The sequence below is a fragment of the Penicillium rubens genome, assembly GCF_028828025.1.
Source record: "Penicillium rubens strain IBT 27055 chromosome Unknown utg000004l_segment0_segment0, whole genome shotgun sequence".
Lineage (NCBI taxonomy): Eukaryota > Fungi > Ascomycota > Eurotiomycetes > Eurotiales > Aspergillaceae > Penicillium > Penicillium rubens.
In genome coordinates, this window is record NW_026890602.1 from 733,269 (window position 1) to 757,449 (window position 24,181).

The 24,181-nt window shown below is 48.8% G+C and overlaps 8 protein-coding genes across 8 annotated transcripts; 2 read left to right on the top strand and 6 right to left on the bottom strand.

Annotated features, from left to right (window-relative positions):
• Positions 1–111: 111 nt before the first annotated feature.
• Positions 112–2,058, bottom strand: N7525_010229 (uncharacterized protein; the record flags this gene model as incomplete). The annotated part of the gene is made up of 5 exons (XM_061215029.1): positions 112–283; positions 350–1,000; positions 1,073–1,254; positions 1,313–1,402; positions 1,630–2,058. The coding sequence occupies 5 exons, from the start codon at positions 2,056–2,058 to the stop codon at positions 112–114; spliced, it is 1,524 nt and encodes a 507-aa protein (XP_061067541.1).
• Positions 2,059–3,305: 1,247 nt separating this feature from the next.
• On the bottom strand, positions 3,306–4,628 carry N7525_010230 (uncharacterized protein; the record flags this gene model as incomplete). Its single annotated transcript, XM_061215030.1, has 1 exon — positions 3,306–4,628. One exon carries the CDS (start codon positions 4,626–4,628, stop codon positions 3,306–3,308), a length of 1,323 nt encoding a protein of 440 aa, XP_061067542.1.
• Positions 4,629–5,609: 981 nt separating this feature from the next.
• N7525_010231 (alpha/beta fold hydrolase) lies at positions 5,610–7,029 on the top strand (the record flags this gene model as incomplete). Its single annotated transcript, XM_061215031.1, has 8 exons — positions 5,610–5,931; positions 6,017–6,119; positions 6,178–6,312; positions 6,376–6,451; positions 6,502–6,576; positions 6,632–6,823; positions 6,884–6,911; positions 6,962–7,029. 8 exons carry the CDS (start codon positions 5,610–5,612, stop codon positions 7,027–7,029), a joined length of 999 nt encoding a protein of 332 aa, XP_061067543.1.
• Positions 7,030–7,926: 897 nt separating this feature from the next.
• On the bottom strand, positions 7,927–10,203 carry N7525_010232 (terpene cyclase/mutase family protein; the record flags this gene model as incomplete). The annotated part of the gene is made up of 6 exons (XM_061215032.1): positions 7,927–8,211; positions 8,283–8,920; positions 8,976–9,244; positions 9,311–9,441; positions 9,494–9,997; positions 10,057–10,203. The coding sequence occupies 6 exons, from the start codon at positions 10,201–10,203 to the stop codon at positions 7,927–7,929; spliced, it is 1,974 nt and encodes a 657-aa protein (XP_061067544.1).
• Positions 10,204–13,457: 3,254 nt separating this feature from the next.
• N7525_010233 (polynucleotide adenylyltransferase) lies at positions 13,458–15,721 on the bottom strand (the record flags this gene model as incomplete). Its single annotated transcript, XM_002556685.2, has 8 exons — positions 13,458–13,511; positions 13,654–13,771; positions 13,826–13,940; positions 13,990–14,611; positions 14,661–14,872; positions 14,930–15,304; positions 15,364–15,512; positions 15,573–15,721. The coding sequence occupies 8 exons, from the start codon at positions 15,719–15,721 to the stop codon at positions 13,458–13,460; spliced, it is 1,794 nt and encodes a 597-aa protein (XP_002556731.2).
• Positions 15,722–16,206: 485 nt separating this feature from the next.
• Positions 16,207–17,558, bottom strand: N7525_010234 (homoserine acetyltransferase family protein; the record flags this gene model as incomplete). Its single annotated transcript, XM_002556686.1, has 6 exons — positions 16,207–16,289; positions 16,343–16,422; positions 16,491–16,638; positions 16,695–16,804; positions 16,862–17,357; positions 17,414–17,558. 6 exons carry the CDS (start codon positions 17,556–17,558, stop codon positions 16,207–16,209), a joined length of 1,062 nt encoding a protein of 353 aa, XP_002556732.1.
• A 612-nt stretch (positions 17,559–18,170) lies between these two features.
• On the bottom strand, positions 18,171–19,217 carry N7525_010235 (flavin reductase family protein; the record flags this gene model as incomplete). The annotated part of the gene is made up of 2 exons (XM_002556687.2): positions 18,171–19,032; positions 19,159–19,217. 2 exons carry the CDS (start codon positions 19,215–19,217, stop codon positions 18,171–18,173), a joined length of 921 nt encoding a protein of 306 aa, XP_002556733.2.
• A 1,562-nt stretch (positions 19,218–20,779) lies between these two features.
• Positions 20,780–24,079, top strand: N7525_010236 (Zn(II)2Cys6 transcription factor; the record flags this gene model as incomplete). The annotated part of the gene is made up of 4 exons (XM_002556688.1): positions 20,780–20,895; positions 20,964–21,013; positions 21,058–23,304; positions 23,364–24,079. The coding sequence occupies 4 exons, from the start codon at positions 20,780–20,782 to the stop codon at positions 24,077–24,079; spliced, it is 3,129 nt and encodes a 1,042-aa protein (XP_002556734.1).
• Between the last annotated feature and the right edge of the window lie 102 nt (positions 24,080–24,181).

Here is a 24,181-nt window from a genome sequence, read left to right on the forward strand (position 1 = left end):
GGAATCAACGAAGGGCCGCGGCATCCGCATTTACTACTCAGATCAGTTTACGAGTCAAGAAAATGTTTGTATGGCATCAAATTACAAATTACAACATCTCAACGAATTAAGTCAGTGGAAAGTCTCCTCATGCACAAGCACAAGGTCCAAGTCCTCTCCCGACACCTCAACCGCCAGCTCAATCAAGCTTGGGGAGTCAGTAACATGAGCAGTATGGACCAGAGACCCGTTATGATAGACCCCGTAGTGGCCAATCGGCAGAGCACGGAACTGGAGATTTGCCCTAACACACCGCGTGTTAGAAAAGCAGAAAGGAGGCAAAGCTCAAATGATCTGTCAGAGTACTTACCGCTTTGAGCTTCCGTCCCATGTTCGCATTGTGACGGTCATCATCTTCAACGCTTGGTCCCATGTGCCGCGGAGGAAGTCAACCCCGGATGAAAGGTCAATGCCATCAATGAAAGGTGTCTTCTGTACTTGCTCCGGTGTCCATGGGTCTGTCCACATTTTCCTCTGGCCATTGAAGACGTTCAGACGTGCGTATCCGATCGCCCCATTCCCGGTGAATGGATCAACCTCCACCCAATTACCGTCCTTGTCACATTTGGTGGTGTTGTCGGCATAATGAAGTCCCCCATTGGTCCAGGTCGGTTGCATATAGCGATCCGCATGGTTCAAAAGGCCGCTAAGGGTGGGTTCATCGCCCACCTCAGAAACCCACTTAATAACATACCCAAAGGTCGGACGGGAGAAGGGAAGATCCTCATTCGGGTATTCCTGTGCGCCAGGTCCCTGGACATATTCGAATGCTTCTTGGAAAGTTTCCCGACTAAACGGGTCCGCTCCCTTTTCATTGGAAATGTCCCTTATTCGTTGTGCTACTGGGCTGGCGTTGAGGTTAATTCGATCCGGATCAACCCTGGAAAGGAAGCCGGCAGCTTGCGATGGGAATGTCTGCCCTGCCATTTCCGGATTCCAAGAATTCATAAAGGCTGATGCCCTGGAGTCCGGGGTTAGTATCAACTTTCATTTTGTCTTTCCCTCGGCTCTCTTTTTGAAACCGGAGACTCACCATGCGGTAGACCCAATGTCGCGGCTTGTCTTTAGCGTGCCTTGCTTAGGCGAGTACCAACTGACAAAGAGACCATCGTCTTGCTGTATTCCCTTGGACTTCCACGCGGTGCTGTATTTCTGCACGACGTCCGGTGCCACCTCCGTTCCGTCATGGATGTCATTGTATCGCATAGCGATAATCTAATTCAGTCTCTATCAGAGGGGCCTCTCGAGAGTAGCGCATTAGGTTTATTCATACCGGGAATTGGTTACACACAACAAAGATGCTATTAGGTTCACAGCAGACACCAAGCCATTTTTCATGCTCCATTTGCACAAGTATGGCCTTCTGCAGAGATTGTCGAGTATATTAAAAGCTCTCGGGACCCATTCCCCAGAAGATGGGGTTCCAGTGGAAGGTAAGCGCTCCCGACTCGTTATACCTATCGTCGTCAAAGAGCATGGTATATAAGGAAACCATAAGTAGAAGATGGCCCGAGTACTGTATTACGAGGAGGATGCCACAGTCAGTGTCTGTACAACGACATGTTGGATCAGAGTCCGCATGAGACACACCATTATATTTTCCTTCACAATAGGATCTGCCCAAGGCTTCCGTAATTCACGGATGTCCGGATCAACAAGCTTCCCACTGTGGCTTGTCAAGAACCAGTACCCCCAAACATCTCGATGGAGCATTCTCTCGATGAGAGCAGCTAGCAGGGGCTTGAAGATTGATCGGAGCCGAGGTAGCCGGTGATAGTGAGCAGCCCCTGCCGCGTAGGTCATGGTCGCCAACTGGTAGCGGAATGCATCAACCCATTCTTGGCCGGGTTCCTGCCCACCCATATGGGTCCATTCCCCGGGCTTCCCGGTGGCGAGGTTATGGAAATGGCGAAGGTGCCCTGCCTGTTCACGACTGAGTTTATCAAACCTGTCTGTCATAGAACAGGGTAGTTGTGAGGGAAACGCAGCCTGGGCCCCGGTGGAAATGCTGGCGCTCATCTTGTAGGAGGAGCGGCAACTACTGAAAATGGCTTTGTTGATGGTAGATGAATGATGACAAGCGATAGGTCTTGTATATGTACCCAGGGAGTTGATCCCCCTCATGTCGGAATCGATCTCCCGATGTGTTCCGCTGTCTCCAAAGGCTTTTAACTACGCGGCACCACGCCTAGTGCCGCAGTTTCCGGTCGGTCAAATCCTAAAGAGCTATTTGGCCACAGGGTCGGCCTGGTCGCCAGAAGCCATGCACATAACTATATTATGACGGCCGCTCGACCTTTCTCGACATGTTGTACACTCCCGGCACGGCGGGGAACTGATGATTCAATTATCCCCTGCCGAACGGCCTTGCGTGGCAGCTGGCTTGTACTGAAACGGGCTATCAAGGTACAACATTCTGCAGTCAGCTACACCTTCGATGGCAAAGATGAGACAGTGGCTCTCGTATGATAGAATAATAAACACCCGTTTCAGAAATCCCACCCCCACACAGTACGAATGCCCGTACAGATCAGGATATATGCGACCACCACCACCACCACTGTACCTTCTTCGGTAACATCTCGGGAATGGGAAATTGATCCAGAATATGTCTCGTGGCCAATTCCTCGCCGAAAATAGCGGTGCCTCGGTAATTCATGCTAAGAATTTCGTTGCCGAGGGAGGTTAGTCCATACGTCGCATGTATAATTACACCTACAGTGTAGCGTTTCATATGATCCAGGACGTTATTCACGTATTCAATAATGTCAAAGGAATGCCTTCAAGATTCAAGATCTTGCGAAGGTTTCAGGACATCAACAGTGGTTGTGCTGACACACTGCCCAATGGGAGCGCCAGATCTTTTCATATTGGGGCGAACATGGACGTCAATCCCGTCAGTGCTGAAGCTGCAGCAATATAGAATTGGTTCGCCTGTATGTACCACTCGGGCTAGCAGAGATTCCATCGGTGGTACCGGCTAGTTTATGCCCATCGTAGTAACAACAAGACCCAACCGATAAGGTGCAGGTGTACTCCGAACCACTTCAAACTATTCGTGCGGGTACAACTACTAGGTGTGAAGCTGTTATGGTCTTGATCCATGGGGAGCTTCCGGTGCTTTTGAGTTGCCTAGTTCGAGTCAGATGTCTACTACCTTGCGCTCTATCTAACGTCGCATGGCGAGAGCGAGATGTTACAAATTTACTGAGGGCTTTAATTATAGCTTTTTTATTGTTTGGCAATGATATACAAAGTGGTGGTGATTAAGACACGGTTGTTTCCCACTCTCTTCCAATGGCTCTTCTCAGACGACACGCAAATACCCTGGACAACCCAAGTCTGCCCAGCCGTTCTAGTTGATCAATCACCAAATGCGCTTGACACTTTGCATTGTCTTTGAACCCTGCCTCCCATACCAGGTCAACCTCGATTCCCTGATGTCCTGTGGTTGGCGGATCAGGGTTATCGGCTGTCAGACGCCAACATGAAAGCCAGATCAACCCTGCCTGAAACAATGCATGAGGGACGTGGATAGCTGGCTCGGCACTCCGTGGGATATTTTCAACATGTCTCTGAATGATAACGGCATGCAGCATGCATATCCGCGCATCTGCAGACATTGCCCATGAGCTGGCTCTACTCACTGCATGAGCTTCAGGCTGGGGGTCGGCATTTTCGACGCACAGAACTTGGTCAAGTAGGTTGCAGTCGGCGTATAGTGAGAGGTACGAGCTGTGCCACAGAATTTTGAGCGATAGTGGATCCGAGCCTTTCGCCAGTTTGCTCTGACGGTATGACTGCCACCATTCCTTTAACAGATGAGACAAATCCTGTATAGCAGCATGCTCAGTACTGCGGACCAGTCGCGCATCAATGATCTGGCCGTTGATACTTTGTAGATTTCCATAGGCTGATATGGACGAGTTCATGCTTCCTAGACTCCCATCCCATTGTATATGACACCGTTTGTACAATGTAGCCCAGCTCTCCGCTGTGGGAGCTATGAAAAGGTCGTCAGATGTGGTGAAAGGCACATCAAGTGGCAGGTGCCGAGCGAGTGGTCCACGATGGAGTAAAGCTGCCAGTTCCACGTCGTTAATTCTGATGACATGGTACGCCCGCGCCTGTTGCTCTGCCACTGCCCATCGACACCAAATCTCATTTAAGTCTTCGCCCCCATCTAATGAGCGTTTGATTTCAGTCCCTCCAAATACTGCTGGTCGCCTTCTAGCAATTGTTCTTATTTCTGCCGTTATCAGGCCTTGCAAACAGTCAGCATGGAATAGATCTCCAGGTGTGGCCGAGTGAATTGCGCGTTGCACACACAATATGCCGGCATAGATATTTGGGAATGGATCCTCATCATCCGAATACAACCCCTTGAGCCAAGATTGCAGAGTCACACTTTTCACCCAGTTGAACATTTCAGTTCCGATCTGGATATCTTGGTCGGAGCCAGCGAACTGGCTCCCAATAGAGCACAGAGCGAGAAAAAGGAGCGCATTTTTTGATGCTGCTTGAAACGAAGCCTGATGGATAAAGAGTATTGTAGGGTTGAATCGAGTGAAGTAGAGATTCGCAAACATATTTAGGCGGCCAGCTTCTGGCCAGGTTTGCCCCTGGGACGGACCTGCTTTTCGAAGGAAGACCTCAGGACGAAAGCTCTCTGTTGCAAATTTTTTTCAGAGACAGTAATGGTAATAGCCGGGCTTTTTTACGCCCTTCTGGATGCCGCATTTGATTGGAATCGTCAGAGTCTTCCATGATATTGTAAATCTCACGTTCCGTCTGCACAGGGTCTCCCATTCCCCCCACTGAGAATTCCGGTTGTAGGAGCGCTGAATATCCCATGTGAGGAACCTCTCCAGCGTTACTTGGATCTGGATCAAGTATTTTACTCCAAGGTGAAATACTATCACCCATATCCCATGCGTGGATATCCCCCAATGTTGAACCGGTAGTGTTGCGATCGGGTGAAGGTATAGGAAGCGCATCAAAGCCATTCGTCAGTGGAGGAAGCTCGAATTCAGTGATGGTGACCGTCCCAGAGCTTGCTTCCCAGCCCCCCAGGTCGGGTATGGATTGAGGCGTCGGTATTGACGATTGCTGGTTGAGATCGCCAAGGTTGGATAAGTCTCCATGTTGTTTGGCATGGCGACGAAGCGAATCACTACATCTGTCAGCAGGTGTCCGGCCTATTCAAACTCAGCAGAGCACAACCTTCGAGTATAGTACCGGCCACAGACTGTACATACGAATGGCTTCTCCTTTGTGTGCGTTCGGAGATGGCGCGTCAAGTGTTCGGTCTTGGAGAAGGTCCGGTTACACATCCAGCAATAACGCCCCCGTCTCTCCCTGTCAGGGCGATCTTTAGTTGCTAAATATGCCATAGTACTTCACTCATAGCTAGCGTCATCGGGGTCAGCTAAGGTTGATATGGGCAGAGCCTCTACCGAATCACGGCCGATGCTTTCCCGCGGCGGAATCCCGGCGGCTGCTGCAATTCCGTCGATAAAATAACCATCATCTTCCGTCACCCCATCACCACGCCGCCTTCGCAAGCTGTAATGGATGAAGTTATCATGTCAAGTCCTCTTCTCAAGAAGTCATTGGTAGTACCAGCCACTTATCCTCGCGCTCCAGCCACGGTCCAGTCGCCTGGTGTGCAACTGTCTATCGCCGTCAACGAATACCGACCGAGCAAAGTGGGCTCAGGGGCAACTCTACTTCTCACACATGGCACCTCATTCTGCAAAGAGATGTGGGAGCCATTGATTGAATTCTGGTTCCGAGTCGATAGCCCTCTCAGGCTTCAGGCGGTCTTTGCTATTGATGCGGTAAACCATGGCGACAGTGCTGTGCTAAATCGAGGTCTACTGGGCACCTCAAGTGAGTAAGCCTTCTTCCAATGATTCCCCGTCCAACCATCAGTACCGAATGTCAGTTGATACTAATTGCTCCTTGTGCGACATAGTGTATTGGCCAGACCACTCGAGAGATATCCTCGGTGTTCTGGAACATCTTGGAATAACTGGTCCGCTGATTGGCATAGGACATTCATTCGGAGGAGGTACACTGTGAGTGATGCACGCCACGGCAGGCATGGCCAATGGTTAACTGACTGACATTTCATAGGGCACACGCCTCTATCCTGTCCCCAAAGACATTTGATGCCACTATACTCGTGGAGCCTATCCTTTTCCAGATGAAGGAACAGACCACTAAGATAGCCAAGCTCGTATTGAATCGGCGGGATACTTGGAAGAACTTGTATGGCAGGCGATGGCAGAAACGCCCACCCCCTTCTTTATCAGCCCTAACAGTTGTATGCAGAGACGATGCTTGTACTGCGATTTCGAATAGCAAAGGGTTTGCAGATTGGTCTTTGAACCAACGAAGGCGTTATGCTGTAAGCACCTCCTCAAGCAAATTCTCGACTCCTCATTGACGATGCCTCAGACATTTGCTACACATGATGTCCTTATCAACTCCCAGACCGTGAGAGCATTAAAGACAAGCAAAGAGCAGGAATCGGTGCGATTCTACCATCTTCCCTTTGTTCCAACATGGATTGCATATGTCTAACTAGCGAGAGACACAGGCCACATACCTAGCGGGGCCACATCCACAGATTGTTGACCTTCTATCTAAGTCGCGGGAACCTCACTACTATATCATGGGCGGGAAAAGCTTGGTATTAAACGAAGATTGTCGAGCTGTTACCCAGACCTTGTCCCGTATTCATGGTGACATGGCTGTGGTGCAAGATGGAGGTCACTTGGTAAGAGAAAAGCTGTAGATTGGCTTCCTTGAGAGCTCTGCTGATTGTTCATGTCCATAGTTGCCAATGGCGCACCCTGCTGAACTTGGTATGTTTGCTTTTCTGTTATTTCGGTGTAAGTGCTGACTATCTGAGTAGGGAGTGTCCTTGAAGGTTTTATTGCCAAGATCCTATTGCGGATCTCTCATACTCAGTCTAATTTGTGATCACAACAAAAGTTGCACTATATAGTGGTCGCCATGGTTTCCAGGTCTCGTAGAAAAGTGCGCAAGGGCCCAGAGCAGTTGAGCACCTGGTTTGGTCGGCCAACCGGGACAGTGGGAATTGTACTATAACGACAAGACAGTGCTGTCTAATCGTCTGGGGCATTTCTTTTCAGCTAGGTAGTACCTTCACTCTGAACTTGTCTCCTGCGATATGGAGGCTTCCGACTAGAGCAATCAGATCAATTTAGTCCCTACCCGCTCAAAACCAGACTCGAGTCAGATTCGAGAGAATTGCCCGGAGTACTCATAGGTAGCAAGCATACCTTAGACCACCTACTCAGGGCAGGGGAACACGTGCCCTTCCGTCCCTTCCGTTAGTTCCGTCCGTTGAGTGCCAATCGGAACTGTTGTAAGTTCCGCTGCAGACGGAACCAGACAGGGAATCATTAGTAGTACTGTATGAAGTATTGTATGTTGGAATCCTCCTCATAAGCTTTGAACTAGTCCTATGACGCAGATCCCGTTGCAAAGTAGAAGAGAACATACCCCACGGCCTCAAGGTCCTTTCGGGCCGAATAGGCTGATGGGTCGGCAGTTTCGAAGCTACCCACTATTATCTGTGGTGTTTGCCACTATACTGGTCTAACTATAAAGGAAGACGGTGTAAGGTTTTTGTTTGTCTGAATTACATTCATATATAAAGGAGTCTTCTGTCTGACTTTTTGAAAAGTCGGTTGATGGAGCGGGTATCTATCAGTCTGTTTCGAATTAGGGTACGGAAACAAATAAGGGCCAGAGTCTGCGCTACATCCGAACCGGTAGGCAAGACAGACCTATTGCTTGTAATCATTCACACAGTTAAAATTGGGACTCTCGTATATGCACAACTTGAGCAAGCTATTTGAAGTTGGGGTATTTCTTTGCAAACTTGCCCAAAGCAAGAGTCGTAAAAATGAACTTATAGTTCGGGTATGAGATAGCGCAGCTCTTGTTGAAGATACCTTCAATACCTTCCTGCAGCCATTCCCCATTCGCCTGTTGCCTCGACATGATTAAGCGGATTCCTTGGGCAATTGGCTCAGAATTGGGATAGTCGACGCTCAGAAGTGCAATAATCGAAAATGCGGTTTGAACAACTTGAGACCCCGTAGGATGCTCAATATACTTCATCTGTTCGCAGCTCTACACGGGATTTGCTTGTTATCCTCTGAGCAGGCCATGGAATAGTTGGTTCTTCTGTGCGTAGTGCTTACCTGGAAACTTTCTGACCATCCACCATCCTCTCGTTGCTTGGAAAGTAAGAACTCGCACCCTTTGCGAACAGAAGTACTGTTTGCGTAATTTTCGCCGACCGGTCTCAAGCACTCCAAACCGAACATAGTCCCGTATGTGAAACAAACCCCCCAGCTTCCGTACCAGCTCCCATCAGGGCGTTGTGCGTTCTTGATATAGTTCACACCTCGATGGATGAATGCTTGAATCTCAGTCCGCCGGTAACCAGGCCAGTACTTTAAGAACAATGTCAAAGCAGTCAACACTGCACTTGTGCACTCTGGATAGTCGTACTCAATCATAATGCGTCCAAAGACCTCGGCTGTGTTCAACATCTCCAGATATTCGCTTCCCCTAGTGGGCTCATATGACGCGCAGCCGCCTGAGCTATTCTGGTAAGTGAGCAAAGTGTCCACAGCATCAAAGATCCGTTGGTCTTCGAGTAGCTGGGGATATCCATCGGCCTCTTTTTGCAGTAGGATGACCGCCTTTAGTGCCTCTGATATACAATCGCTGACCCCATATCCCTGGTCACAATTACTGAATGCCCAGGCTCCCTTTCGGAAATGTCGATAGCAAATTCCTTGGTTGTTGCAGTTCTCGCGAATCTGTTGTCGGTCTAGAAACCCGAGCTCCCGGGTCAGCATAGGCTTCCATTTACATCTTCTGCTAACCCGGTGCAGACACAGCCTGAATCAGAAACGCTGTATCCCAGCACTGTACACCATTTGTACCATTGACGAACATCCCTTCTTTATTCACCCATAGGAATTCTTCCATGCGTTCTCGGTGACGACGCACAGAATAAGAATCAGGTCCATCGCGAATGTAACAAACAAGGAGATTCATAGGTGCGTTGTCGGATGCCAGATCGGGGTAGTCCGAGTTCGCATCCTCTATATCTACCAACTTGCTGACCCAGTCCTCAGCACGTCTCGCCAGACTGTTCGGTCGCAGGTATGGAGTCCAGATATCCGCGAGGAATAGATTGATTGAGTTGAGCAGTCACGTTTTGGGGTGGTAGTTATCGGTTAGAGCAATGTTATTACGGTGTGCAGCCCAGTCAATGCTGTCCCATGACTGAACAAACAACTCCCGTCGTAGGGCTCTGATAACGTCCGTCTCCGGGGCCGTCCATCGCTTCGACCAGATCCACGACATTGGCAGGAAGACTTGTCGGATATGCACCCACTATCTCCATGGGGCCAATGGCACCCAGTCTAGCAGCAGCCAGGCCTTCTGGGGGAATAGGATTGACAATCTCCCAATCACACACGCCTAGGACAGCTAACCAGAATTTCGACCAGTGCGGTGCATTTAAGGCACCCCCTAGACGATGAAGCAGACGCCGCGCTTGAATCATAACCGGGTGCTCGGCCTCCACACCGAGAAGTCGTAATACCGTGTAGTTCAGGGACGTGCCGAACACGGTACTGTCGCCCTCGGTGTGCAAACCCCATCCTCCATCCACAGGGTTCGCGTGAGAGACCAGGTAGTTTATAATCTCCGCTGCATATACTGGAGGGATATGTGTATCGGTCACCATCCATGCGATCACAACCCCGGGTAACAGAAACATCGGTCCGCCATATTCGCAGCCCCAATTTCCGGGCGGTAATTGTTGTTTAGAGAAAAAGGTCAAGCAATTGGAGACGGTTTCTAATGGAGAAGTGGCAGGAGGAAGTTCTGGAAGACCCTTTTATCACATTAGTTTGGGACAAGCAATGGTAACGGATCATTCGCACAGGGATATACCAGCGGAAGCCCTAAGTAATACTTATCGGCTAGTGTCTGAGGCCATTTGGCAACGGCCTCGTCGTCATCGAGGTAATGCCACGTGTGCTTTCCGTCCTCGTCGAGCATGCGCCAGCGTGTATAATCCGTCCTTTGTGCTTGACTCATGCTGGCCAGACAGGTGAGCACAAGAAATCCACTTGAAACTGAGGCAATTATTCTTCAGACCAGAGGATGGAATTGGCGAGGGGAAAGAATGGGCCTTTTGGCGAAGACCAGGCAACAGAAGGGTGAATCAAAGACAAGCACGATGTGAAGTGGTGTGTAAACAATTTATGGGTGACCGTTTGGACAGTAGCTTGGCCCCCAAACGGCACAAACAAAGAGATGTAATGTAGTCTAGTCTGCTCATACAGAATTTTAATTACACTACTTTTCCTCCATAATCAGGGGTAAGATATAGAACTCACCATCGTACCTACGTACTCATCCAATTCCCAGATTCGGTTAGAAGACAATCTCCCGCGTATCCAAGGCCCACTGCCCGAAGAATTCTGCATCGCCGTTGGTTCGGGTATCTTCCAAGGTTGCGTTGGTACAAGCCCCGTTCTGCCCCGCACGGCCATATATAATACTTATGCTCGTGAAATCATGCTCTCTGTCGTGCCTTTGATAGTGCTGGATGCGAAATCGTAATAGCATCGAGGATTTCACGATAGTTGGGGCTCGTCGGATACGTCTTGGTATTGTAGAAGCGCGTTCTAAAATAAGGCATTCAGACATAGACTCCCCTAGGAAGGGGGTTTTGACGTGAGCACCGTAAACCCCTATGTTGTATGTATGCTTGGCCCTATCGAACATAAAATGAACTGTCCATGCCTCAAGCATTGGGGATCGGGCCAGTGGTGGAGCTGGCACCAGCTTCCCATTGGACCTCCCCATATATATAGGTATGGCCCAAACCATCCATACCGTATCCCATGCCAATTTTTGGAACCAAACTGATCGTCGTTCGCTTCGCTCGGCGGTCCCATCTTTTTTATTTTATTTTATTTATTTATTTTTTTTTTTTTTTTGCCGGGGGGGGGAACCCCCTCCCCCCCCAAAAAGAAGGGAATAAGAGCCACTTGGCCGCAGTAGCCTACCCACTACTATGCATGCAATCCAACGGCCATTCTGACCACTTTGTGGACAACAATGAAGAAAAACGAAAGCCAGAACGCCAGAACGCCAGAACGCCAGAATGCCAGAATGCCAGAAAAAAAGTGACCGACGCAGGGATCGAACCTGCAATCTCTTGATTCGTAGTCAAGCGCCTTGCCATTGGGCCAGCCGGCCGCCTTGTTGAAGAAAATTGGGTCGGCTGTGCTATATGAGGGGGAGCATCTTTTAAGGCCGGCTGACCACATTGGGACTTTTGTACGGTTGTTTTCGGAGGCCATTCTCTCGAGTAGGTATATCAGACCAATTCGGACAATGTCAGATACTCAAAGTTCCAAGTGTTCAGACCTGATGGAGAAAATTAGTTTGTAGCATAATTCTTGCAGTTGCTAGCATTTGAACCGCTATATTTCTTGCTTCGGATTCCGAAAGGGTTGATCTAGTATAAATATATAACAAGGTCCCCATATTCGAGATATTCCACTACGACGATGAAAAAGAAAAAAACTTGATCAGAACCTTTGTGTCATTGGAACTTTGAAGGGCTTGATCGATACTACAGCTGTAATACTAGACGAACTAGCACAACTATCATCGCGAGTTACCAGAATGCCTCCCATTAAGACGTAACTACCAAGAAAGCGATTAGTTATGCCTGGATAGTAATAGAGCGTCTAGAATATATACTCCTTAGTGAGAATAACACACATACCAGCTCGCATAGCTCAGTTGGTAGAGCGCGTGACTAGTATTGTCTAGTCTATCACGAGGTCTGTCGTTCAAATCGGCATGTGAGCATTTTTTGCTAATTCTTTTTTTCCCGTCTTCCCAGTCTCAGATTGTATACGAACCATGACTTAGGTTAATTAGCTTGCTTGTTGACTTCTGTTTCAACTCAGACCTAGAAATTCCCATTCCTCTTTTAACCCTCGGGTCCAATAAAGCTCATGAGTGTCTGACGACCGAACGCGAAGAAAGTAAGGAAGTATTTATTTTGGTTCCTCTACGCTGGACGCTTTTTCAACTACCTTGTTACCGTAATGATTTTAACTCTCCAGACTCGTTTTGAACACGAAGCAGACCAAAGAGAAATACCGCAATGTTGAAGTATACATTCTTTCCCCTGTGCTCCATGGAGACCCCGTATAGTTTGCGCTATTTGATATACACGTTCGGCATGGCTTGAAAACTAGTAGAAGATTACCTACTGGCTAACAAGGAAACAAGATACGGCCAAGTTTTGCTACTAACTGCAAGGCCACTAATAACTCCGACGAGGCGCCAAATGGACGTAGAAAGTAGTGACGTTGAATACTAGTAAGCCTTGCGGAAAAAGAATGCGATGTCAAACCATCGATGAAGTGGAAGAATGGAAGAAGCGTAACCTCCCGGGGCCACGATATAGTGTTGCAGGTACTAGTATCTAGCTATGTATACAAGAGTAATCGGCCGTATGTACCTACATATGTACCTAGGTAGGTAGGTGTGGCCGCTGACCGTCCAAGACGGGAGACGGGCTTTAACAATCCGATCCATTTGGCCTGAGATAATATCTGGGAGACTGTATGTAAGATAATACTCTGACACCTATTTGAATGTTGTTCTGGTCAAAACTTTTTCTTCTTGCTGCTATAACCTTCTACAAGGACGTATATAGGGCTTTCCTACGTATAACCATGGATGATAAGGATATATTGGTTAGAGGTCGAAAGGAGAAAATATCAAAGAGCAGGACATTTTGTGGATTATGTGTAGCCCACATACAGTGGGACACGTCCTTGAATTTAACTATCTGAACTATCTGTAAGATGGCGAATGAATACGCCCACCTGGGTGGAGGGAAGCCGCTTGTTCCACCGAAAACGAAATGCTACACCGACCAAATAGACGAGATAATGAATAAATCCGGCCCATACATATATGCGCCGTGAGAAATATGCCCAGTAAGAGGTGAAGTGGCAACGGGCGGGGAGAAAGAAAGGTGTCTAGTCTAGCTGTTGGGCAAGCAACGTAAAAGACAGAAGACAAGACGAAGAGAAGAACGAACCAACCTTATGCTCCGAGAGCAAGGGACGTTCACTGTGGAGAAAGGTAACACTCGAAGATGGCGAGGGGTTAGATGTTCGATCTGATGGGGGCAGAACTGCAAACTGCAATATTAGGTCAGAGACCACAAGCAATCTGAGGCTCTGATATCAATTTGATGTTGGGGACCAGCCCCGGCGGGATGGAGGGGGCGAAGGGAAGAGAGAGGGAGCCGTTCAGGCGGGAGTTGCGGAGGTAACTTGGCGTTTCGCGGCTCCTTCGGTTGGACCCTGGGAATCGAATTTGGTATTAGTCATTCTTAGTTGTCGACATCCTTGGGGGGGGTTATTTTTCCGCATGGCGTTGGATCACGGGTTCCAGGGTTTATGTTTCGCCAGATTAGGCCGATCTCATCCGCTTCGACACACTTACGTCCAACTCGCTGATGCTGCGTTTCTGGCCGGCTGTCTCTGACCGTTTGGTGACTTTCTTCTTCGGTCGAGACGCCCGGGTCTCACCGGGCTGGAAGACATCATCGGGCAAATCAAAGCTAGTGGGCTTTAGATAAAATCCACGCGAGTCACAAGGGATAGGAGGAGCTTACCTGCGAACATGGGTGACAGCCAGCTCCATGACTTCTTCCTGATATCCTGGCCATGAGGTGCAAGTTGACTTAAAGATTTGTGAGTCGGTTGATATATCGAGGGATCGCGATTGGCCTTCGAGAAAAACGTTAGAAATGTCATATAGGGGGAGTGGTGCGATTACCTGGCTCCAGAGGTTTCAGCTCTAGACCAATGTAATAAGTCGTCGTGTACACAGTCTGGCCTTCGTTATCGACAGTCCCCTCGACCGTGCCCTCGGCCGGCCCCGGTACCTCTGCATTTTCGAGGGTGTTCTGGACCGCGGCTTGGTGAGCGGCATCCTTAGTCTCATCGGTCATCGCGGTCTTTGTGCCCTTAGCCTGATGTTGTGTAGACCCATTCTTGACAGCTTCCATATCTTGCTCATTCTTGATGAGATGGACTCTCTCAAATCCCTTAGGGAATGGGTGGGCCACTGCAATAATTGGCTTGCGATCTAAAGCGCCAACGAGGTGACGCAACTTGGACTCAACGAGACCTGACCACACGGATTCGGCCTCCTTGGTCTTGCTGGAAGCGGTGATGCTGAGATAGTATTTGTAATCGTGGGTGAAGAATGTGTGGCGCGCGAATAGATCATGCCACGAGAGCTGCTTCATGAAGATCTTGTCTACCATGTCACCACCTCGCTGCAGTTCCCTGAGAATGACAGCCTTGGTGGACATACTGATGTTGTGCGTTGCGCACATGGAGGGATACGCAGGAGTGATGATGGGCATGAGGTGGAATCGATCACCGTGGTAAATCTGATAGTTCTTAGCAATACCGTCAGCGAAAGTGGTGCTTTGTGCGTACCTTTGGGTTCCAGACTTTTATCTGGAGGGGCCCATCCTCAATCTGTTTCAATAAGACAGGTTGAGGCCAATTCCACTTGTTCATGATTCTGAAAAACTTTCCCACAATAACGGAGCCAGTTGCTTGCGGGTATAGCTGACAAACCCGAGCCACCAGCATCGCCCATGCGACACCACCAGGGAATCCGACAATGTTCGAGTAGATCGCTCGTCCTATACAGATGATTAGATGATTTGAATGGTGATAAAGAAAGAGGATACGACACTTACGCTGCGCCCAGAGTTTGATTGCACGCAATGCAAGGCGGAATGTCTTTTGTTGGGGGACGAGCTCCAGTATTTCATCTGTGACACGAGTTCCATTTAGCGATCTCACCTCTCGTTCATCCAATCCTCTGAGATAATCATTATTCTTCAAATCCAGATTCATCGGGATAGATGGAATGACGAGGCGGGCAAAAATCAGATCGATACTGATTCCACACAGCTCAAGCTTGATGATTGGAACGAACGCATCGGGCACGGGAGTCATCTTTTCAATAGCCCCCTCGGAAGCCATTCTTTCGAGAACAGGGGGAAATTCGGCGAAGAAATCATCAATCAAGACATGTTTAGGCCCAACGACTAGCGTATCGATATCGGAGCCTGCAAGCCATCATCGTCAGTACGGACACGACAAGATTCATACATAGCTGAACACTTACCTGGTCCGTATACACCCAGCCTGTAACTTCCATAGGTAAAAATTTTACCCCCAGAAGCCTCGACAGCAGCAGGGGACAGACCCTTCTTGCGACTGACGACTTGGACAAATTCCACTGTGACGCGCTGTAGTAACTGGAGCACTTGTTTTCTATTCCGCAATCATCAGTTTCGGGGCTCTGGCGCTATACTTGTCGAAATGCGAACACACCTCCGTTCCGTTTCAGTCGGTAGCTCGAAGTTGTTTTGAGCCTTAAGCTCGGCAATGAGATCGTCGTTCGCCGAAAGTTCATCCTTAGTCGGCAAGACGGTCGAGATCGGAGGTGTAACACCCCATTGTCGGACAGGTGGCGTGGCCATTGTGGGGAGGAAGCCGAAATGGTAAGATTCGAAATATAGTCTCACAAAGCCGTGCGAAGATAGGGATTAGATAACGCGAGCAGACTTGTCGATGAAGCTCCGAGGCAAGCAGCCTAGGAAGAAATTAGGTGCTGCTGAGGGAGCGAGAATAATCAAGAGGACAATACAACTCCGTGAGCAAAAAGCGAAGAGAAGACAGAAACAGGGAGAGAAATGGAATTGAAGAAGGAAGTTGGTCGCCGTGCAGGTTCATCGGCGCTTCCAGCGCCAGGGCAGGCGCTTACTCAGCATCACATGATCGGTACCTAGATATCTACATTTTTGGCGACAACGAGCTAACATTATATAATTTTCAGCCATCAAAAAGGATCTCAAATTTAACTGACTGAAGCCATACAAGGAGGCTGCATTTTGTGTTTTATAACTTTCTTAGGTAATTGAACGTGCTCCAGAGCTTCTCGGGCCAGAGAATTGGCGCTATTACCTCAGTTGTCTGCGAAAAATTGAGTGAGCTTGCTATCAAGCCATTTAACATCCTCCATGTTATCGCCTGGACCTCCTGCCCAATCTATCCACCGAGTTAGCTTGGTATATATTTGGAATTTGTGTTGCTAAACTCACGACCCCAGATGGAAGGGAAGATATCCAATGTTCCAATCCCTGGCTTCATACAAGCAACTTCATACTCTGAATCTTCAGGCCTAATGTGATGTGATTCTCAGCTTAGTCTCAATTTGATCAAGTGGAAGGATGGACAAAATCAACTTACGGGAAGTAAAGGTCAGTTTTTGACGGCAAAACCAACGCTTTTGCTTTGATGGATGCCATCGCCTTTTCAAAGTCCCCATTGTATGGTTCTTGCTGCGAGACGTCACCATTTTGCCAGGTCTGTATTAAAACCAGCAGATTCTCGGGTTCTTGAACGCACTTGTCAGTTCCCTGATACAACCACTTCATTGGGATCAAACAAAACCTTTAGAACAAGCCCATTTCTCCCAGAAGTTGACCATGAAGTCTTCAAGTCCCTGAAAACCCAGCACAGTTTCATACAACTTGTGTCGGTAGAAAGCCTGACTGAATCCCCTGTTTCTGATGGGTCAGATGAGGGATAAAAGTTAAAGTCAACACATAATTTCTTACCATCCAGCATACACACGGCCCAATGCCTTGAGACTAACATCCTTCTCTTCAGCTGTCCAAGCATGCGCTTCTGCGGTTTCCCTATTAAGGCCAATCTCCCCGGATCCCGCAGATCGGCTCTTCTTCACCGCAATCAAGGAGCTTTTCACACCCTCAAGGAAGACCTGGTTGTGAAGCGAGGTTTTCGCAGCCGTACAAAAGGGGACCACGAGATCCATGAAGTCAGGATACTGCGTTGCCCATTGGAAAGTCTGGGCCCCTCCCATAGACCAGCCAACAACGGCGCGCAAATGCGTGATGCCCATGTGCTTGGTAACGAGCTCATGCTGCGCCCGCACATTGTCGTAAAATGACACCTTTGGGAATGGCCCAGGGCTCGGCTGGTTGGATGGAGAAGAGGACTGACCGTTTCCGAACAGGGCTGGGACTATAATGAAGAAATTGTTGGGGTTCAGGAGCTTGTCGTCTCCGATCAACCAGAAGTTGTCGGACAGAGCTAGAGGCAGTATTAGACCAGTATTGGAGAGAATTTGGGATAGTATCTAGATATACCTCCGGAAAACCAAGTTGGGTAGACGATTGCTGGAGATTTGGGATCGCCGAATGTCTTGTATGCGATATGAGCATCCTTGATCTTCTCGCCGCTCTGGAGCTCCCAGTCTCCAAGCTTGAAAGTTTCGTATTGCTCCTGTGACATAATCGCACTTCCTTTTTGAATTTCAGATGAAAATAAGATGAAGAAGTTTGTACTTTTGCTGAATGGGCATTCTCCGATTTATAGTTCTACAGTTGGAGATACTTATCAACCCCGCTCTGCCCTCCGCACGAGACACGGTTTGAGCCGGACATGCTTATCCTCCGTCAATTTGGTACATACAAGTATCTATAAGCGCAAATAATTTTATCGAGCGCTTGAAGCTTCAAGGTTCGATGAGATGTCTAGGTACATAGTAAGAGTGTCGCATCCATGGATGGATAGATTCAAACTAAAATTTGGCCAGGCACTTTCCGAGCCAGGCAAGAAATGGGCCCGGCCCCGGCCGTGCTTACAAACTTTCAGCTCGGGATCCCAGCGCGGTGTACATCCTTGCCTGCATATATGTAGGAAATTCACACATATATTGATTAGGTGCCTAGATATCTTTGTAGTTAGGTGCTGTGTAGACTTAGTAGACTTACCATGAGTTTGTATATAGTGCATCAAAGTTATACATGCTGATTTGCTTCCGGTTGTATGCTCTAAGAATCTATATACTCGTATTCAACCCAAACCTTATCCGACAAAGCTCCTAGAGTCCAAAACAGAGCTCTAGAATTGCGGTCTAGGGATCTCCATGGCCTCCGTGGTTCGGCCATATGAGATGCCACCTAGACGACTGATAGGCTTAAGGACCTTCAAATCGACGATATTCCTTTCCTCATTGATAGCATCATCCCTAACCCAGAAACGAACGCCCTCAATAATAGCAAGCACACCCGTTTTCTTACCTGGGGTGACCCGACTCTCAAACTCCTTCAACTCGACAAGCTTGCCTTCGATAGAAAGAATTGACTCCTTGACACGGGCAGGCTTCACAACAGAGGTAGGTGCTTGATGCAGGCCGGAAGTCTCCCACTCGGAAACACCATAAGGGGCATTGATGGCAGTAGAGTTGGCTGCTTCAACGAAATGCTCCGAGATAATGTTGATAACGCACTCGCCAGTCTCATTCAGGTTCTTCAATGAATCCTTGGCTCTCTCCATCGATCCAGAAAAGCCAACTGTAAACAGCGGCGGGTCGTGGTTGATGACCTGTGCGTAGCTGAACGGAGCGAGGTTTGTAGTCTTGCCATCTGCAGACTGGGTACTGACGAGTGCGATCGGTCGTGGGACCATTCCTGAAATCAGGAACTTATAGTTCGAGGCCACAGGCCGGCCCTCTTCATGGGGGTCGATCTCGACGTGGTCTTTCTTCAGGCTCTCGCCACTGTCGTTCGCACCATCACCTTCCTTCCATGTGGGGTTTGGGGACTTGGTATATGTGACCTCAGCGTCCTGGCGAAAGTCTGGACGCGAGGCTTGGGTTTTCACGAAATCCGGGCGGACATTCAACATTGTGTAGGTGTGACCAAAGAATCGGGTGGGGTGATTAGGTCGGAATGGTGCGCGTGTTGTTGCGAGACGACCAGAACTTGAGATTTATAATCAGCTATGCTGTTCAGTGTGCATGTAGGCTGCCCCGCATAGTGGTGACGATAAGGGTCACCTCCGTCATGCTTGCTAGAAATTGCCTAGGTGAGGACAGTGAAATACTTACCAAGATTGCAATAATGAGAGCATCCGAGTATTTCGGAAGGCAGGTTGAAGCGGAAACATGGGGGAAATGGAGACAGCTCTTTGACTTCATGAAATTCTTACCCAAATTCTTATCGCATTTACTATCTCCGGCTCAAGCTTGGAAGCTTCGGTTGCAAATTAATGCCACGACTGGATGTACTGATAATTTGTATTGCCACGCGCTAGATACCACACTGACTCATATAAACTGCGTGGATATACCTCCTCTACCGACTGTCGGGCCGACTCCGGGGATATCTCCGGGGGAACAACTTTATGCCCTGGACCTCGGGAGAAGTCAACGTCATGTTGCTTTTCACCCGTCTGTACTAGGGCTCAATTATCCCCAATCTGTGTATTGTCTAGAGCTTTAAACTGATAGCAGACATATAACCAGGTAGACCCCAGGGGGTAGTCACCTCTCTGAGGACGTGAAAAAACTAAAACTATAGAGAGAAGTACGTAGTCCTATTTGCATTCTCTATTCCTAGAAACCTCAAAACGAGACTCAGTCGAGAATCGCACACAAAAGGAAACACCTGAAAGGGTTTAGACCAGATCAAAAGAAGTAAAAGAAATCATAAATGGCCGGCTAAAATGAACCGTTTAGAAGCCTTCACCTGACCTTCTGGAAATTGCCCATGTGGACCCTTTCAGTACACCGTACTTATATGTATTTGTATTCTACAATCCGTCGGGGAGGGACTTCCCTGTTTGGGAAAATCCCTAAGCCCTGAGGAATAAGCTTAAATGCAGCTAGCAGTTTGAATGACCTGTGTTAAGTGCCAAGGGAATACATATGTATACAAACGTACCCTTGCTCCGAAAAATCGAAAAATCGAAAAATCGAAATTCCAATTTGATATACTCTGAAAACGTGGAGTGAAATACAGCCAAACCCACTCTCCCCATAAAGCTCCATATGGGTTGGAAGTCTGGACTCTACATACTCGGAGTTGGTGCGATGAATTTCAGGTTATTGATTCTATTCCTTGTTCGTTTAAATAATTCATTAAAGTCCACTGTTTTCTATTTTCGTCTTCTATTTATTCTCTACATATGTATTTCTACTTCAAACAGTAAAGTGATTACAGTATATGATATATTATATGACATACTATAAATCACAAGGATCGCCCCAGACATCCCATGACCGATTGTCCCGAACGGGGTTGGCGTCCACGGGTCTGTTTCCGGCGTAGCGGTCAAGGGGAAAACCGACGATGTTTTCGATCAGAACATTACCTTACACAAATACATCGTGAGATTTCAATGTTCCAAAAGGGTTTTGGAAATGTAAATGTGCCCTTGGAGTGGCGTAGTACAAGCGAGGGCAATCACGCGGACTTAACTCCCCTCTTCCCCAACTTTTCTCCCTTGAACACTTCACCACTTCTTGATCCCTTATTGGCCTTGAAATATTGGCCCCCGTTTATTTCCCTTCCTAATGAAGTTTTCGCTATCGCCCACCTTGCCTACTTTCTTTCGATCCTCCCTGAACCTTAGTATCCAGACTCCGCGCCGAGAACCAACCAACTCACTGAAGCTGGGAGTGTACAGGTACCCAATGGGTCGAGGCCACGGGTAATTATTGGCTCGCGATGAGCCCTCCTTCTCCCAACAAGAAGAACGGCGGCAATCCTTCTGCTCCCAGACAAATTCGCTTTGTCGCAACCGACGGGCAGCCGCAAACCAAGCGCCGCCGCGTTAATGCCGCGTATGTGGACCCCATTGAGTATGATCTTTGTTGGTCAAGACGCTGACGTCACTTCCGTTTTGGTTTAGTTGTTTAACATGTCGCCGGCGCAAGATTCGATGTTCCGGTGAACAGCCAGGTAGGATGCACAGTGTGTCTCGATCGCGGGTATCTTGCTGACAGGGTATACGAGGGAAGTGTGCAAGACTTGCTCCGACTACAAGCATGTCTGCCTCGGATACACCGAATCGACCGCACACCTGCGAACGCAGTCCGACTCCGCATCTCGAGCGCCACCGCGTCTTTCCGCTGCGAATGAATTGACAAGCCAGCGCACTTCCCGCGCAGTCGAAAGCAGCTCCCCCGAACCGGCGCCCACAACGGTAACCAAGGCCCCCGTGGATAAGCCCACCAAGACGAAAGCACCCGGATCAAATGAACCATCTTCTGGTGATGCTTCCTCACTCGTGAACAAGGAATTGGATGCCCAAGCTGTTGGGGACAGCCCAGCGAGTGGTCGTACCTCTGTGAGCTCAGGGAATCGCACGCATGTCCCATATTTTCGATACTTCGGCCCTACCGCGATTGTACCGGGGTTTAAACAAATGGTTGTGCAAGTAAGAGGTTCTCGCAAGAGTAATCCGTCCACGTCCTCGGACTCTCCCTCTCCTCTTCGGAGCCCCAAACCGTCCGAAATTCCCATAAGACCCCTCGCCACTGCCACGGATAATCGGGACAGCCGCGATGCAAATATCCCGTTTTATGACCGAGATGATACGCTTCCAGTCTCGAATCTTGTATCCCATTTGTGCGAGCTCTTCTTTGCCCACCTGGGCTGCAGCTTTCCTTTCCTACAACGAGAAAGATTCCTCCAGGATCTCAAGGAGAAAAAGGTCGACACAATGTTGGTAGACGCAGTGTGTTCGTTGGCTGCGAGATTCTCAATACATCCATCACTTGGTCCTCCACAGGCTCCTCCTATCGATCGCTCGCAGCCGCCACTCGACGACAAAAAGTGGGATCGTGGTTTGCCATTTGCTCATCGTGCGATGAGCGCTCTCGTAGATTCACTGCCATGTCCAACTCTTTCTGCCGTCCAAGCCTGCTTATTGCTCGCCTATGAACAGTTTGGATCGAATCATGACAGTGGACTGTGGATGTACCTCGGAATATCAATTCGCATGGCGCAGGATCTTGGACTGCAGAAGTTCCAAGGTCTCAAATATAATTACGGCAAGAGCGGCGTCACACCGAGCGAAGTGATGACAGGTCATGCTGGGAAACTAAGAGAGGAACAATATGATGATCTTGACGTGCATCTGACACCCAAGACCACTCCGCAGCCTTTGGTTGACGAACGTGCCCGGGAGCGCGAACGGGTAGACTCATTCTGGAGCATCTTTTTCCTAGACCGAGTCATCTCCTCGGGTACCGGGAGACCAGTGACACTACGCGATGAGGATATTGAACTCTGCTTCCCTCTCCAGTCTGAATCCCAGCTACCAAATGGGTGGCCTGCGCCTTTCCCGCCGCTTATTCGGATCATCCATCTGTACGGCCGGGTGACCGACCTCATTAATGGCATTCAGGATGTCAAGCTTGTCACACCGGACACGTTGAAGATGCTGGCTGGGATGGAAAGTGATCTCACCGGCATCTACCAACGCTTGTCCCCAAGACTTCATTTCAACGCAGCTAATTTTCAAGCCTACGTCAAAGCCAAGGAGGGAACCAATTTCATTCTTCTCCATTTCTGGTTCCATACTCTCATCGTTCTTCTTCATCAACCGACGTTGTTAAATTCGTTTGGTGGATCAATCCAACATCTCTATCCGAATAGTCGTGAGCTATCGATGTCATCTGCCAAAACTATTGCCGATATCTTATCCTTCTCGGAGCTTGTCGATGGGAAAAGCTTCATTGGCAATCCTTTCACGAGTCAGCCGATGTATATTGCGGCATGCGCGTTCCTCATGGAAAGTGCTTACTATACGTCTTCATCCTCAGGGGTTGGGTCACACCAACCTCGGCCATTGTTGGCGAATCAATCCAGCGGGTTTGTGATGCCCACTATGGAGTCTTCAAATGGGACAGAACGGAAGTCGACGGCGAAGCATATCCTGCTTGCCTCTGCCGCCAAGGAGAATTACCAGCGGTGTTATAAGGCTTTGAAAGCACTAAATACGTATTGGGAAGGCACTGGGTATATTTTGACAGTGCTGGATCAGAAGGCCAAGGGGATTGTTGATCCTCTCCTTTACGCCGTGGAAGATATGGAAAATACCGAAGGTATCGTCCCTGGGCAACCTCTTGGACCATGGCGTGCGGGCAAAGCATCGGCAGACTCTGGCTTTGACCCAGAAAGACCAGCCGGGGTCGCGGATATCTCATCTGACGGGAAATGGTCACCACATATTGATCCGAGCCAAGGTTTGTTGGATCCGTTAATATCCATGATAGACATACGCTAATGGCTTATCCCTCGACAGCTATCGGATGGGCACTCACAGGAGCAACGAATTCTTCACAGCCCAACTTGAGTTTACTTTATCAGATGTCCACGACCGAGCCGGAGTCTACGTCCAATAGACCGACATACTCGTCGCAGTACAGCCACAGCTACCCAGTCATACCAACAAATGCCGGTGAAGGACCAAGTTCCACATACTCGCAATCTATTGCACCAGCCAGGGCTCACGAAGAAATGACACGCTCACTCACCACAGCAAATGCTAAATACCCCAGTGCTCAATCCAGAACAATGCGCACCGACCCCTCTTATTACATGAGCATGGATTCAGCATATCCCGGATCAGACACGCGAGCAACGCGCCCCGTACAGACAGCACATTCTACTTTCCCGGAGATGCTATCATCTGAGCTACCAACTTCACATATGGATACCCATCCCTCCGCCTATAATTACTCGATACCTCAACCGACAGCCGAACACCAAGCCAGAAGCCAAATGGGGTCTCGTGATCCAGGTGCCGATCTCCAGTCGACCCTGGATGACGCGAACGGGATGATGATCGGGAGTCATGAGGTCGATATGAACTCCATCCACCATCAAGACTCTTTCCCGTTCGCCAACGGTGAGATCCTTCCATGGCTGGAATACCTCCCTCAGGATGTCCTTAGTTTCTTCGGCGACCACCAAAATTATCCGCTTATGAGCCCTGATGATGTGTCACGGCCTTCGTAATGTTTGATGTTCCTTACTTTTTATAGTACATATTTATATTTTTGGGGCGGTTTGCATTTGCCTGTGTTCTAGCGACCGAGTTCTGCTTTTGTTTATATATTT